The 17,085-nt window shown below is 40.8% G+C and overlaps 1 protein-coding gene across 3 annotated transcripts in view; it reads right to left on the bottom strand.

The window, feature by feature from the left end:
- The window catches only part of gbf1 (golgi brefeldin A resistant guanine nucleotide exchange factor 1), a 156,823-nt gene that overhangs the window by 6,838 nt on the left and 132,900 nt on the right, over positions 1-17,085 (bottom strand). For 2 of the 3 annotated variants that reach the window (XM_084375308.1, XM_084375310.1), the window contains 13 exons: positions 16,791-16,884; positions 15,360-15,536; positions 15,146-15,210; positions 14,847-14,970; positions 13,300-13,371; positions 12,999-13,093; positions 12,744-12,897; positions 10,898-11,123; positions 10,301-10,458; positions 9,711-9,960; positions 5,311-5,531; positions 3,134-3,284; positions 215-345 (listed from right to left, as the gene is read on the bottom strand). In XM_084375308.1, coding sequence (XP_084231434.1) covers positions 215-345; positions 3,134-3,284; positions 5,311-5,531; positions 9,711-9,960; positions 10,301-10,458; positions 10,898-11,123; positions 12,744-12,897; positions 12,999-13,093; positions 13,300-13,371; positions 14,847-14,970; positions 15,146-15,210; positions 15,360-15,536; positions 16,791-16,884 — 1,918 coding nt within the window. The remainder of the gene's footprint in view (positions 1-214; positions 346-3,133; positions 3,285-5,310; positions 5,532-9,710; positions 9,961-10,300; positions 10,459-10,897; positions 11,124-12,743; positions 12,898-12,998; positions 13,094-13,299; positions 13,372-14,846; positions 14,971-15,145; positions 15,211-15,359; positions 15,537-16,790; positions 16,885-17,085) is intronic. The other variant, XM_084375309.1, reaches the window with a different exon arrangement.

Here is a 17,085-nt window from a genome sequence, read left to right as displayed (position 1 = left end):
CGCACACACGCACACACGCTAGCTTTGAAATCAGTGAGAAATGACTTGTTTGAAGACAGTATAACCAAACATCTATAAACACAAATGAAAAGTGTTAGTGGGGTTTGCAGGACATTTAATGATCTGGTTTGTAATATCCAACCTCGTCGGCACATTTAATCAATCCTGTTCTGTGTAATATAACAGACATGTAGCTTCTCCTCTCCTTTCTCACCTTATTGAAGCAGGATTCCCACTCAGTTGCGTCAAGAGTCTGAAGGTCGTGGACCAGCAGCGCCCTCTGGAGGTATGTGAGGGCCTGCATACGAACCTGCCGTCTGGCATCACAGCACAGCCAAGCAATCCCTGGAGTGGGCAACAATGTGCTAGACATGAGTTGTAGTTGAGATTCAAAGCAACCTAAAGCTGTCATACTGGGTTGAACAACGAGGCTGAAGTTAACCACCCTTAATATACATGAGACTTTTAAGACCTGGTATCAACATGCGTTCTGACCGATCCAATCACAAGTGGAGGTGTGAACACCCCACTACAAGCACGCTGTGCACTGTTGGCTCCTACATTAATAAAAAGCAACTGTGGCTTGGTTTAAGGTTGGACATGGTGCATGTGGAGAGAAGTTCTGATAAAATGTTTACTGTCATCTAGAAACTACAACGCTAATCCAATAGAGAGCCCTAACAAGTCTAAAGCAGCTCTCTGAGTACACTTCTAGCTTACTATTCTATTAAAACACAAAGTGAAGGATCAACTTTCAAACCTTTTTCACCTTTTTCATGTTGTGTTTATATATACACTATATATATATATATATATATATATATATATATACACACATGTATATATATACACACAGCTCTGGAATAAAATAGGAGACCACTGCAAAAGTATCAGTTTCTCTGATTTTACTATTTATAGGTATGTGTTTGAGTAATATGAACAGTTTTGTTTTATTCTATCAACTACTGACATTTCTCCCGAATTCCAAATAAAAATATTGTCATTTAGAGCATTTATTTGCAGAAAATGACAACTGGTCAAAATAACAAAAGAGATGTTGTAAACAACACAATACTAATGTTTTAACTTGGGAAGAGTCCAGAAATCAATATTTGGTGGAATAACCCTGACTGTCAATCACAGCTTTCATGCGTCTTGACATGCTCTCCACCAGTTCTTCACATTGCTGTTGGGTGACTTTATGCCACTCCTGGCGCAAAAATTCAAGCAGCTCAGCTTTGTTTGATGGCTTGTGACCATCCATCTTCCTCTTGATCACATTTCAGAGGGTTTCAATGGGGTTCAGGTCTGGAGATTGGGCTGGCCATGACAGGGTCTTGATCTGGTCGTCCTTCATCCACACCTTGATTGACTTAGCTGTGTGGCATGGAGCATTGTCCTGCTGGAAAAACCAATCCTCAAAGTTGGGGAACATTGTCAGAGCAGAAGGCAGCAAGTTTTCTTCCAGGATACCCTTGTACATGGGCTTGATTCATGCATCCTTCGCAAACACGAATCTGCCCAATTCCAGCCTTGCTGAAGCTGAAGCATCCCCAGATCATCACCGATCCTCCACCAAACTTCACAGTGGGTGTGAGACACTGTGGCTTGTAGGCCTCTCCAGGTCTCCGTCTAACCATTAGACGACCAGGTGTTGGACAAAGCTGCAAATTGGACTCATCAGAGAAGATGACCTTACTCCAGTCCTCTATGGTGCAATCCTTATGGTCTTCTGCAAACCTCAGCCTGGCTCTTCTTTGCTTCTCATGGATTAAGGGCTTTTTTCTAGTTTTACATGACTTGAGCCCCTAGGAACCTGTTTCCAACCGTTCTCGCCATGCACTTCAGCCCAGCTGCCATTTGTCATTCTTTTTGTAAGTCACTTGATGTCATCCTATGGTTGCTGAGTGACATTCGAATGAGTTGACGGTCATCCCGGTCAGTGGAGAGTTGTTTTGGCCTTCTGCCGGTCTGTAGCTTTGTTGTCCCCAATGTCTGCTGCTTGACCTTGTTCTTATGAACCGCCGTCTTAGAAATTTTAAGGATGGAAGCAACCTGACACTCACTGTTTCTCTCTGCCAGTAAAGCCAGAACTGAAACCTTCTTTTCCTCACTTAAAACTTTTCTTTTCAACTCTTTTGGCATGGTCAATAGTTATTTTTTGATTCCAATTACTTTTGAGGTACTACTAGCACTGTTTTTGCCATCCGGCTGGTCCGATTGCAAGAGGAAAGTGATGACCACAGCAGTGGTTTTTATAATTTTCCTCATTAAATAAGATTTGGGTACAGGTGATCACCTAATCAGTACCTCATTAAGTAGAATGAGCTGTGATTGCGTTGGAATTCAACAGACACTGGAACAGAATGGCTGTCAATGTATGGGATGCTGATTTCAGAAAAATGTGCAGTGGTCTCTTAATTTTTTCCAGAGCTGCATATATAAATTGTCATTTTATGTGTTTTGGCGCGCCCCACAGTTCCTGAGTGTAAATACAAGTCCCAGGTGTGTAACAGTTTGTCAGGTGTAATGTAGATGCTGACTACAACAGAACTCATGACATCATAACAATGTGATGTGTTGAAGTAAACATGTATGTAATGCTGTGATCCTCCCCTCTCACTTAAGTTACATAGAGCAGAAACAAGAGACAGAGACAACATTCACCCTGTTACAAGAAAAAGTTACATATGCTGCTAATTATTAGTAATGTATACCAGCAGACATATCATTATTTTATTTTTTTAAAAACACAAATGTTGGTAATTAATTATGTCCTCTTTATTTAAAATCCCCTTATTTGGGAACTTTGCTGCTTTTCAACCAGCTCTGTCTCACTAAAGTTTCAGTAGTATCGTGAACGAACAGGTCTAAACTTCTCTCCATTTTGCCAGCACCCGGAGCCCCATAAGTGTTTGCCAGCAGAAATCTACGCGATGAGACATTTTGCATCATCTGGTGGATTCTTCTTTCTCTCTCGTATTAAGTGAGGGGCCTCTCACCAAACTCTGATCAAACTGTCTAAACTAGGCAGTGCTGATCTATAACTATAAACCAGGATTCTATTACTACACTGACTATTTGCTTTTTTCATTAGATCATCTCTCTGCTCTGTATTGTGATGAAGGCCTACCTTGCAGCAGCGGGCACCAACAGCTGGTCCATAGAGTCTGGGAGTCGGCCTCAATCTTCCTGCCTGCAGCCTCCAGATGGCGCTGCTCCTCTGCCCAGGAGCTGTAGATGCTGGCAGCCCGGGTATGCAGTGTGTGCATCAGATCTAACAGCTACACGTCAAACACATCAACAGCAATGTTAACAACAAAAGGATGTATGGGTTTATATCTACAATATAAATGTAAATGTCAGGTGTGGAACGATGAAACAGTGACATGTGAAGTCAAGTGAATACTGGACATATATATATTATATATTCTGAAGTTTGATCACTTCAAGAAACAAGCATCGAGTCAATAACTAGTGTTCTGTATATGTCCGTCTCTTACCAGGGCATCATACTGTATATTCATTTTATACTTCTTATACTGCCAATTAAAAGTGTATGCTCAAAAAAACAGCACTCTTTTGAAAAGTTGATCATGTCTTTAAAAACCCACTTTAAATCCATGTTAGTTAGCCATGAAGAAGAGCTGCCACAAGAGTCATTTACATTACAAAGGGGTGATGAGGACGTTACATTTTTACCAGAGGACATACAGAATTTATTTAACACCATTAGTAAACATAAAGACTCTCTCAGCCAGATGATATACTGAACTTTATCAGACAGAGTGAAGCTTGGTCTGTGTGTGGAAAGGAAAAACAAAGGATTCACATGTCCCCCTACAACACAGATTAAAGGACAACACTGCTGTAGTATTTCTATGATGACATCCCAGAGATGCTGATACCAGCATATACTGTAAATTGCTTGCTAAATTATTTTTTTCATTTATTTCAATGGGATGTTTAACCTAATTGCAATTTTATACCCAAAAGGCCAAATGAGATAATAAGCAGATTATTTTGCAAGTGAGCACCTGAACTGTGACACTGAGTCTTTAAACTTAACTTTAAATACTAATAGTGTAAAAACATTTTCAGAAACACACTCAGCTGCTTTATTTCAGAGAGTGAGACAAGATGATTTATTGTCTGTGTGTTAGGGGCAAAGCTGGAGTCAGGATGTGGTCAGGCTCGCTTCACATTAAGACTGGAGGCAGGGAAGCCTGACTCTGCTCAAAGATCACAACTCACTGATCACAACATTGTACTATTATATAGTATACTGCTATTACCTTTCTGTCTCTTAATTTGGATTCAACAGGAATGCAGAAAGAACTAGTTGTGGTTACAGGAGGAGTTATGTAGTGAAGCTTATTCATAACACACTTCACAGCAGTTTATTGTCTCTCATGTATTCCATGTGTTGCGATGAGTTATTTATGCAATATTTTTTTAATTTTACTCATGTCGACATATTGACAGTGCTTTATTTCGAGGAGTTATTTGTTTGCCATGAATAGACTTACTCTTTCTCTGACCAGTATATTACTGAAGGAACTAGTAAAGAAAATTCTCTGAAAATATGAAACATATTTCTTTATGTTGATTGATTTTTAAATAGTTAAAGCAGAGTTTAAGTCCATGATATGTTCTTTAATATGCCATGAGAATGGAAAATATAGTTATTTTTTAAATAATTATTTATATTAAAATATCAATAGTTTTCAGCAGTGATGTTTTGGCAGACAATAACTGATCCAGATCATTTGACGAGTCCTCATTTACATTTTGAACACAGACATGAAAAAGGAAGCTCAGATGTAAAGTCAAGCCTGATGGCAAATACATCACTGGTAATATACTGTGTGTGACAATGATGATCAACTGATGGGACAATGTGCTTTACGAAAACTGTTGGAAACTCTGCTTAATAATAACAGCAATAGGATAAATACACAGTGTTGTTATCCGTTAATCTTACATTCCCACCCAAACTAAACCACAGCAGAAACACAGGACGAGCGGGATCCTGTCAGGAGGGGTGTAACGTTTCAACTTTGTTCCATATGACAGGTGTAGGTAAAGGCTCACTGTGAAACATTTTTGTAATCGTCATTCAAGTCACCATCTGAATTTACACCCGTCCTAAATGTCCCTTTGGCAGCTGACGCCATGGTTTCCCAAGAACATCTTGATGCCACAATCCTAGCCAGAGGGGGAAGGTGGAGGAACAAGATGCTTTTGGGATATCGGGACAGCTGGGCCCCAATCAAAAGGTAAAAGGGTAAAGAGTGCTGTTGTACTTACGTCCTGACTAACCTGTAATGACACCGTGTGGTAGCTGGCCGGGACACCCTCATCCTCCTCGTCATCACTGTGGGAACGTGATGGACGCTGGCTGGATGCCCGGCTGCCACCGCGCCTCGTGCCACCTCCACCCTCCTTCTCCCTTCCACCTGCCTTCTTCCTCATCCGGTACTTGGAGGAGTCATACTTGTGGCTCTTCTTCTTGTCGTGGTTGCGGTAACCTGAGGAAAATAATTAAAAAATTATATAAAAAAAGATCATCTAAAAGTAGACGCAGAGGGAGTCTTGAATTGTTTTCCTTGACCACTATAGAACCCCCTTTTTAACTAGCACTTCTAAAGTGTACCACAGAGTGATGAGTTAACTTGTTTTTGTTGTTTTGGTCTGTTGATTGAATAGAGAGAACACTGGTGGCACCATTGCATTCTCTTAGACTGTGAACTCTCGACCGAACAGCTTTAAGGCCTGAGATGGCTTGTCTCAGCGCGTACAACAGAGTGGTACAACTCTTTGGTCAGTGTGTAATATTTCCTGTACAAATGACCATCTTCAACGTAGGTAAAACACCACTATCACCATGTGTCACTGTAGGTTTTGTATACACCGTCATAAAGAAATCTCCTTACATAAGCTATCCAACTGCAAGTATAATGTTTAACTTTGATTCTTTAACATGTCATCTGTAGTAAATGCTAAGTGTGATAAACTTGTAGCCTTGTTCTGCTGTAGTGTGCACAACTCTGGAGTCTGAAAATAAGAGACACAATTGTGTTCACCACAGGATAAACTCTTTGATCGAGGTAATGACATGACTTCTCCTCTGGAGCTACCCTCAAGCCAAATTTGACTTCTGGAACCTAGCAGGAGCTGAGCTGGTAGTTTTTCATTCATCAATCAATTTTACTTTGTGTTTGAGATGAGCATTACAGCCTCACAGGCAGCAGACTTTTATACTTGTGTTTCTCTTTTTCAGACCTTCAACAGAGCCGTTCTACATGTATGTTGCTGTTTAATAGTTGGAAAAATAACAGTTCAAGTGATGGTGGATGAGATGGTTGGGCAACAGCACTTCTTCTGGTCTTCTTTTAAATAAAAAAATATCTGTAGTAGTCTCCCATAGCCGGACCTATCTTCATAGTGCTGTGTCAGTGGCTGCACCGATTCTCATTCTTGTATAGGGGGAAAAATGCTCTGGCTTGTTTGTACTTCTTTAAACCACAATCATCGTGGGTGGGGCTAAACCCAGAATGGAGAGTAAATTTGTTAGCACGTGGGGAGGCGAGCTCTGGCATCAAAAATCTCTTCAGCAGAAAATGTAATTGCTTGGTGTGCTGTGTTGCTCGGAGGTTATTGTTGGTGTTGTTTCCGGTAGCGATGGGGATTTTAAAAACAGTAACACACAGGTAGAGTGCTGTCAGAGAGAAGATAATCCCCTCCTGAGGTAAGACGTGGCATTACAAGACAGGATGGGCCAGGGCTAGTTGGTTAGCATGCTAACTTCAGTAGACATCTCTGAAATACAGTACTTAGACATCGTTGTTTTATAGCCATTACTATCATTAATATGAATATTGAAATGATTAAAGCTGTCATTAGTACTGTGGCTCCTGTGCATCTCCATGCCCACCACAGGATGTATGCAAACAATTGTGAAGGGTCGTAGACCTAAGTATAAATTAGACTTCATATTTAGACAGACTGAAGCACTGAAAGACTCAGTGATGGTTCATGAAAAACACTGAACAACATATGTTCACTATACACAATTTTAATTGTGTTGACCGGTGTGGTCCATTATGACATCATTATAAGGTTCGTCATGGGATCAAATCAAATCAATTTTATTTTTATAGCCTAAAATCATATTCACAATCACATTGCCTCAGTGGGCTTTACAATCCGTACAGTGAGCGACTTTCTCGGGATGGCCTGATCCTCAGGAAAAACGTAGCGCTACAGGCAATTTCCAAAACTTTCCATTTATCTTGAAACCACTCTTAACAAAATGATTTGAAGTCAGACCACAAAAGCTCAATAGAGTTAAAGCAGGTTTTGCACTTTCTATTAGTATCTCACACAGATTCGCGCCATCCTCAGCCCAGTTCTTTCATCGACCCATTGCTTTTGTTTGTCTTTGTAACGCTCTGTTGACAGCATGTATCCAATGGCCTGAAGCATGAGGAGAAAATGAATAGGCCATCAGCTATTCCAAAGCACAAGTGCACCACTGCCATTTCGCAACCTTAATCCCCGTCTTACTGTAGATCAGAAACTGCACAAGGAGGGATGAATGACAAAAGGGGAAGCTTGAGGGGCAGATGACAAGCAGGATAAAGCACAGAGAGAGGAAGAGGAAGGAGAATGTAGGGCAGGACACTGAGGTACAAACATGAAGGAGGACAAAAAGCAAAGCAGACTGAAGGCAGGCACATGGTGGCTATTAAAAACCTGTCAGGCTGTATGGTTGTTAATCAGTATATCTCTATCTGTCACTGTGGAGTTTAAAGGTTTAAGTAGATATTAAATCACTCTGGTCTGAATCAAACATTTCTGCATGCTGCCACAACAGTCCTAACAGAGTTGTCAGGGCAAATATAGAACCACTATAATAAGGATGATAGAGAGAATGATCGATTTCTATTTCTAATATTTAGTCAGTATACAAAGAGTTAAAGACCTAAGAGGGTTAAATCAAGTGTTTATACATGAGGATAGAACAGACCTGAAGTGTAAAAAGATGGGTTGCAGTGAGGTATGTATAGCACACACACACACACACACACACACACACACACACACACACACACACACACACACACACACACACACACACACACACACACACACACACACACACACACACACACACACACACACACACACACAAAAGCAACTAACTGTTGAACAGAGGTAGAAGGATTAGTTCATGTAGATGTTCATCTATCACATGAAAACAGAGATTACAGACAGGCCTGTTGCAACTTTATGGTTGGCGACACCAGAATCCCCAAAATAAGTGAAGGGTTGAAGGTCTCAATAAGACACAGATGGTCCTCTGTAATGCAAACCTTTGGAAGACTGCACATCCAGTCATTTAATAAAGAGTACCTGCCATTTTTTATACACATTTATCTTTGAGTACTTTCATGTCTTTTTGGTCAATATATTTTCATAACCCTTCATCTTAGTCACTTAAGTATTTAGTACATGGTAAATCTGAGCCTGGACCTCAGTCCAGATGCAGACAGAGGTCAGCAAGTCAATCGGGACCCCACCCAGAGTATTTCTTATAAAGGTTACCATACATTATGAAGTCTAATGTTTTCTGTTTTGAAGTGAATAAAACTGATCAATTGTTGTGTTGATAAATATGATGTTGAATACACAGCGGCATATCAGGCTTATTTCCCTTTTTAAGTCATGGCGACCTTAACTGCAAGAGAAAGTGAGAGCGTGTTGAGATAGTTCATGCATTAACATTACACCGGAGAATTTGCTGTCAGCTCCTAAATTACAGAAACACACTGTCTTTTTTCCTCAACTACACAGTGTCTCCACCAAGTGTAAATGTACTTGCAAAAATATGTCCATACGTGTCTGTGCCAGACATATGGACAGGGATATCATGGTGCATTCAAGTGCACCTCATACACTCCTGAACTTGAAAGACCACGGAGGTTGTTTCCTTAAATACATAGACGTACACCTGCACTCTTGTTCTTTCACTACAGCACGTTTAATAATGAGATGCTGAAACACTTACAATATCCCGTTCATTTCTACATAGGAAGATTTTAAAAATAATCATATCAAATTGTTATCAGTAAACTCAACCATATTCTTGTACAACTGGTCCCCAAACATACCCGTGATCATTTTCAAGTTGTCTGACTGCACATTTTCTACTCATGTTTTTGCTGTTTGGGTTTGTTGGTTGGTTGGTTTGTCAGGAGGATTACACAAAAACTACTGAATGGATTTCCATGAAACGGAGGATGGGTCTCAGAATTGACCTCATTAACTTTTGGTGTGGATCGGGATAATGGGGCAGATCCAGGATTTTTTTTTCGCATGAAAGAGGGCGTTTTTCCACATTGTTGGTGAATTTCTCAGTGAATAATGCATGGATCTTGTTTGAAAAAAAAAATCTGCTGTATTTAGGTGGCTGGCATACTGTATATGAGTGAGTACAAAGAGGGTTTTTTTGACATTGGTGAAGGTATGTACTCTACTGAGTGCCATTCTATCTATTGATTAAATGTTATTTTGTTGGCATCAATCATTCTGGACCCCTGACCTTGAATAAAAATCAGATACAGTCCTTTAAGTAAGAAGTGTGAGAACCCTGTGACTTTTCAAATCTCGTCCTATTAAATCTAAAATGTATTTTAATGTCTCACCTCCGTTGAGGCTGGCCTCCACAAACACTCGTATAGCTCTAACACACAGCTCAAAGTTGTCAGGGGTGACGTGGGCAGCATCACGAACGATGAAAGAGAGTGTTTCCACACACTTGATGAGAGACTTGGTGTCGTGCTGGCCAAGATCCTGACCCAGTGTCAGACTGTACTGGTTGACCAGTGGGTGATTCAGCTGAGCTTTAGAGCTGACTAGAGGGGTCTTACTTGTCTCTAGGTCATCTTTCCCAACCTGGAGAAAAACAGAAACCAAAGGAATTTAAACATGCATCAGATTTTGACCACACATCAGTGAAATCTTTACATCAGAGGTCTTTCTAGATTCAAACTATGTTAAGCTTCATTATGTGACCACTTGTTGACTTTGACTCTATTTTCAAAAATCAATACAAAAACATTTATTCTTAATGTTACCACAGTGGTTTGGATGTGATACTAAGCACATGTGACTGAGGATCTTTCAATGGCTGTGCTTATATGATAAAAAGTATGCATCACTGCTCATCATGCTTGTATTCTGTGCATACTGTATGTGAGGATATGTGTGTGTGTACGTATGTGTGTGTGCTGACCACGAGCCATCCACTGCTTGCTACATCCACATCTGTTGTGGAGCGAGGGATCCTGGTCTTGCTGTGCTCAGTGTAGACCTCTGAGTCAGACGTGTAGCCGCGGTCTACACTCACTTCACTTGGATGATGAGGAGACAGCTCACTGTCTGACTGGGCTCCTGGGCACACAAATACATCATCATTGATCTTCATTCTCTGACACCGTTTATGTGCTTGACTTTTTTGCATAACTAGGGCTCATGTTGTATCACGGTTTACTTTGAATAATACAAACTGGATGAAATTATTTTAAGAATACTCTACTCTCATCTACTTACAATACCACTTTCATTTAGTTTGTTCATCAACTAGTAATTGTTTGGTGAACAATCAACAGTTCATAGTGTGTTAGCTCCCAACACGGCAGGCGGGGACAGGAGAGGCGTGCAATCATCATATCATATCATATAAACAACACTATCAGGGACCATCTGTGAGCTTTTACAACAGTGCTGTCAAGCCATATGAAATGGAGGTAGGACTGAATATATGCCCACAAGTGTAAAACTACAAGTCACAATCACAAGTCTAGTCTGGCTACTGAGAGCAATACCGAACCTGTGTCATTGTCAGTAGTGGTGGAGGTTAGCTGGAAAGAGGCAGGAGGTTTCACTCCGGCTCCGATACATTCCAGCAGGGAGAAGAGCGTGTACCAGTCGTCTGTACAGTGGATGTTGGCTGCATTAGTCTTCAGCAGCTCGTGAAGGCCATAGGCAACCTCCCTGCTGACCCGGGACAAGACGTGAGGTTTCATCATCAGCAGAAGACGCAGAGAGAGGAGAACCTGTGTGTGCACAGGTAGAGACAAAATGCTATAACTTCAATGGACCTTTTAGGTACACTGAAAATTCTATTTTCTTCATTCAATTCTACCATCACTAAAATGTATCTCAAAGCGCTTTACAACACCTGTCACATTCACCCGTTCATACACTGATGACAGAGGCTGCTGTGCAGGGTGCCCACTACTTATCAGGAGCAATTTGGGGTTCAGTATCTTGATGGTGCAAGAACCAGGACTGATTTAAAAAGTGTAAAGGATGTAACTCCACAAGGGATGTGGACACACTGCATGCTTCACAGGCAGTCACTCGTTGCCAAGAAAATGAGCTCTGACTTGTCGGACATTACGAGTACATTGCAAACGTGTACTTTTTCTGCTGTGCTGCTGCAGGAGAAAAAAACACACTGTTCTACCTGTTGTCACACATGTTGGAGCTACTCCACAGTTTTTAATTCTCCAAAACCGCACAGAGCTAGCTGTAAATTTCAGTGATGGTGTCATCAGACTAGGAATCACTCTCTGAGGCTGACTCCCGATGAAGGACAAGAAATGGATATAGATTTAACTCAAGAAAAAACACCAGGAAGAGGGTCAGCACATCAAGCCATCCACAACGAATATACACACAGACCTGCCAAACTTGTGAAAATGTATTTACCACAACTTTGTTCACATGCTTTCAACCCACTTCACTCTGACCACAGTCATTTCTTCATAATTCTAGTTTCATTTGGATAAAGTTATCAGGCAAAACTGCAGAGTCTAACCTGATTCCAAAATATCACGTGCACTGCACTGGCTTACTTAAATTTTTTTTATAATGAATCTGTGATGATTTCAATTATGGCACAGACATAGCACTTGTAACATATAGGTCTGCTGCACTGTAGACTGAATTAACAGCCTCATTGTCTCCCTCAGTGGCAGAGCTGTGCAGAGAGTGTGACAGAGGAGAGACGCACACTGGTATAGCTTTACAGAAGACACATGTTATGTAGCTCAAGTTATACAACCTATATTGATATAATGTCTGAAACTATATCTCATTTGAAAATATGTCAGTATATCTTAGAAGTGGAGATTTTGCCCAGCCCTTGGGAAAGGGTAACATTTTCAGCATGTAGGATGCTAGCTTGGAGGTTGTTGTTGTTTCCTGTGGAGACAGGGATTTAAAACAGTACAACACAAATCGCAGAAGGAAGAGGGGATTACTGACTGTAATAGGTGCCCCAATGACAGTCTACTTTCACTGAGTCAGACTACAGATACAGATAAGTAAGGATTCACTTTCCCTTCCACATGTACATTTAAACATAAAACATGATTATATGAATCTGTCTTAACTGCTTCTCTAATATAGACAGTTTAATAGAATATATGTAGTGGAGGCCCTGCTTCATCTCTCTCAGCTAATGCATCCTCAGCCTGAAGACCTCTGATTTAATGTACACTAATAAGATAAGTAGAGTTTGAGTGGACATTCACTTAGAAAGTGTCAGTGTGCTATTCAAAGACATCAACAAGTCACATGGCTGTGGACCAATGCCCATCAGCTGTTTGGATTTAAGCTGACCTGAGATGATCACTGTGTGTGTGTGTGTGTGTGTGTGCATGGTGTACCTGAGAGCTAATATCTTCTCGTCGCAGCAGGCGGATTGCGAGTCGAAGGAGTCCCACCACAGCCCTCTCCACCAGGAAGCAGCTCTCATTGGTGTGGACACAGAGGTGGTAGAGGTGATCACGCACTGTCTGCCACACACATGACACACGGTCTCTACACACAAACACAGAAGGAGATGTTGGTTGTGTTCAATATGACCAAGACAACACACATTATGTACTGTGAAGGTGTTACTGACAGACCGTCATTCCTACCGGTTCTCCAGAACTATACGTAGCAACATCTCCAAGCAGAATGCAGCATCCTCTTCATCATACGTCTCTTCATCTGGGGTGACTGATATCAGAGCCTGAGGAGGAGATGATATCTAGTTTGTTTCTGTTTGGGGATATTTATTTGTCATCTTTATTACTGACCATGACATTAATGCTATTAAACAGATTAAATAGATTTATCCATACAAGCCTACGAGCACCAGCATTGTACCATACCAAATCAATAAACGACAAGACAATTCAGAGTCAACCCCCCTCCCCCGTCCCCCCCCCAAATCACCTTCATTAGCTCCTGCAGAGACTCCAGCTGTAGGAATTTACTCTCTGTGATGAGCTTTTCTGGGTCACATTGCTAGGAAGAGAAACAAAATAATTCTCAGTGACGTTGACACATTTTGCTACTCAAATAGGACAAGGTATTGCACAAATAATTAAAATGAGCCACCAAAGCCTCCACAACCCACTTTTTTGTACATTAAAAAGACAGATCAAAGAATATAAGGTGATGTTTTTATTTCAGTCTGTTAATTCCAAGAAAATTCTACCAAAGTTTCCTGGAAAGAACAAACACGTCCAGTTGGAGAAAGTCATTCTGTCATAAAGACACTAGTGTTGTCAAATATATTGATCTTTCACTACATATCAGTTCTGATTATTTGAAACAGTTTAAATACTTGTTTGTTGCTGTATCAATACACAGGTACCAGCTGTGCTTTCTCGCTCTCTCTTCTCTCCAACAGTGAGTACACACACACACACACACACACACACACACACACACACACACACACACACACACACACACACACACACACACACACACACACACACACACTTAGGATAAGTTCGCCTCTCAGATGGACCACCACTGGCTACAGCTGTTGGCTGTGAGCTTTCTGAGCTGCCAAGCTGCACCAGTGCAAGTACTAATACTGACAGAGGAATTTCATACCATCAGACACAAAGACTGGCATGTCCCAGTGAGAGAGAGAAAAAAATATATGAATACAGTTCAGCTGTTTTTTTCCTTTTCAAATCTAAATCTGCAGACATGTTGGACATTGCAGGTAGTTCTGCAAAGTTTACAGATGTGCATCTGAAGTGCTATTCTCACAGGGCTAGTATTACCAGGGTACCTCATGTGATTTAGAAATTACCACCTAACGATTTTACTCCGTTTACTGACATTATCTCCTGAATATGATGTCAAGGCTCTATGTACCATCAACTTTCAGAAGTGAAGCGTCTGCTCTTCTGGTCTCCATGACCAGCAGCCCACTGGGCCTAAGCATCGTGGAGGTCACAGCAGAGGTGAGTATGAGGTTAACTGCACTGCTACATTCACCTCTATAACTGTAACGTTAGAGGTGAACGTAGCAGGGCAGTGTGTACAGTCTACAACTCTTCATCTATTATTCATTTATTTATCCAGTTCTCAGGGTCGGTGCATATTAAAGCAACATTATGTAGAAATTGTCATTTTATATGATTTATTTGAAAGACACCATAAATTATGCATTTCTAACCATCAGGCTGTAGACAGACGCTTTGACATTAATGATGGACCAACTACTAAATTGACTGAAAAGGCAGAGAAACAGATAGTGAAGAAAATGACTGGTAGTTGTTTTTTAGTGAAGAAGATAGGAAACTGGCTGTATAACACTATTCTGCATGAATCTAGGAGTGATCATGCAGTAAGAAACCTGTCGCAACACAGTGAAAACATGTGACCTCTGATAACTATCTATGACAACTGAATACTTTTTACTTAGCACTTACTTCAGAAATTGTTCCCATGTGTTGTAACAGATAAATGTTCATTACCTTTATGCAGAGGACAGCAGCCTGCTTGGCCTCCTGGTTTTCCGTGGACGGCCCTCTGAGTCCAGACTGCTCAGCTCCACTCAGCGTCAACCAGTTGACAAAACTCAACACTGCTGACTCACCACTGACATGCAACACAGCAGGAAAATTTAAGTTTTACTTTTGGCCGTCTTGGTCGAGATTGTTTTATGAAATACATTTACAGATTTTCTCCTTATCATAGAAAGCTGGTCTCCTTCTAGGTATTAAAGAGTTACTTCAGAGTACATCAACAAATAGTAAATGAGATCCCTGCATACCGATTTGAAGGCGTTTCCTCTCTTTGAAGAGAAATTTTCCCATTTGGCTCCACAAAATCCTCCACCTGAGGCAACAAGCAAAGTGTGTGAGCACTGAACAGCAGGTGGCAGCAGAACATGTAGAAACGACAACCCACAGACTGCTCTGCAGCAGACAGGATCCAATCACTGACAAAATGTAGGAGTGTTTAGAAGTTCGAAGTGGAGTACTGACCTCAACCATGGCTTTGGGCAGGAGCTCGGCTCTGAACAGCTGCAGCATAGAGTCCATTATGTTCTTCCAGCCCTCCCTGAGGATGTTGCCATGCCGATGGGCAAGGTTAAACACTGTCTTGGCTGCTGTCTGTGCCTTACTATTGCTGCCAAACACTGTAGGAAGGTTTTCCACAGACTGCAGGGAGAGGACATACCAACATGCAGTCAACATTTTGAGACAGTTAATGTATTTACCATATGGCTGGTCTGTATATCCACTATTTACAGTGTATCCATTTATTTTGAAACAAGAACAACAACACTTTTTATAGCGATATAATTTGATGCCGAGTTAAAACATAAAACCTGTCTTTACACTGTGCAACGTCATCAACACGCCCACTTGCTGGGCTCCATCAGACAGGACACAGACTTTGTACTAGGGAGCTGGGTAAAGTCAGTTTAATGTCAAAATAAGTTCAGGGTTGCAGTACATGTATGGCTATGGTTTCTGAAAAGGATTACAAAGTTTCAATTATTTGGTGATGGTTTGGATTTAGTAGATGAAATGAGCGCAAGAAAGCACGGCTGTTTGCAGGAGAGGAAATCCTGTAATTGTTCTTAACATCAGTCATTGTTGTTCTAAACAAATGAAAAGCATTCTCAGAGATCGGCCAGTTTTTATATAATGTAGACAAATCTGAATTTATATAGTTTCTCATTACATGATGATATATTGTGCAGCTGCAGATATTTTCTTTTAATTCAAGTGCCTGTGACATCTCACATTCTGCTTTGACTTACAACTAAACCTTAAGCCCCATTAGAACAAAAAAACACAAAAAAACAAAAACAAGATATATTTATTATGTATTGCCATTCAGCCTGAAATACCAAGATATGATTTCTGGCCATAATATACAAGTTCTGCTAATAAGATTTTGGCTGTTTTAGTTGCAGGATGGATTTTTCCTCCGTGCAACATTAGTATTTCTACGCCCAGATGGAATGTAGTGCCAAATGTAAAAAAAAAACATAGCGTACACTTTAACTGATACATGTATTTTAGGTAGGACTTATTTTAGGTGGCTAAAATACATCTTGCTGCTGGTAAAGTTTCAGCAGTACAAAGCCATGCCCCCTGCCGGTGCTGCACGCTGCTTCTCCACACCGACAGAGAGCTGACGGTCATCTACTGCAGGTAACACACTGATGAGGGATAAGGACCTCATTCAAGCCCACATCAAAAGACCCCAAATATCGCTTTAAGTAAGTTTATCATTGACACAACCGAGACAACATATCCACCACATCAGAGTAATACGATTTTACTGCAATATGTTTGGATGTGAGAAATATCAGTTTTAAGAGCAAACCAGAGATAACTGTAAATTGGTAGGAGCACTTTAGTACAACGGGACACTGGGTACATTTTCTGAAAGGGCCTCACCTCACTGCTTAGAGTGGTAAACTTGCACAGAGAGATTATCAGATTGTCAAAAACATCACTGAAGCCATAGTGAGCCGCTATCATGGCACATTTCCTGCAAATACAGAAACACATTAGATTACACAACTTAAAAATCAACAAATTACACAAGGTCAAAGGGAAACACACACACGCACGCACACACACACACACAGACACAGTACACATTAAGGAACAGAATAACAATACCAACAGCTGAAAACCACATATTAAAAAAGAGAAAGAGAAAAATATCACTATATTATAGTATACATAA

The sequence above is a fragment of the Pagrus pagrus genome (genome assembly GCF_965226575.1).
Source record: "Pagrus pagrus genome assembly, chromosome: 15".
Taxonomy (NCBI): domain Eukaryota; kingdom Metazoa; phylum Chordata; class Actinopteri; order Spariformes; family Sparidae; genus Pagrus; species Pagrus pagrus.
The sequence above is the reverse complement of the archived record's forward strand: the minus strand, read 5'-3'. Positions and strand labels throughout refer to the sequence as shown.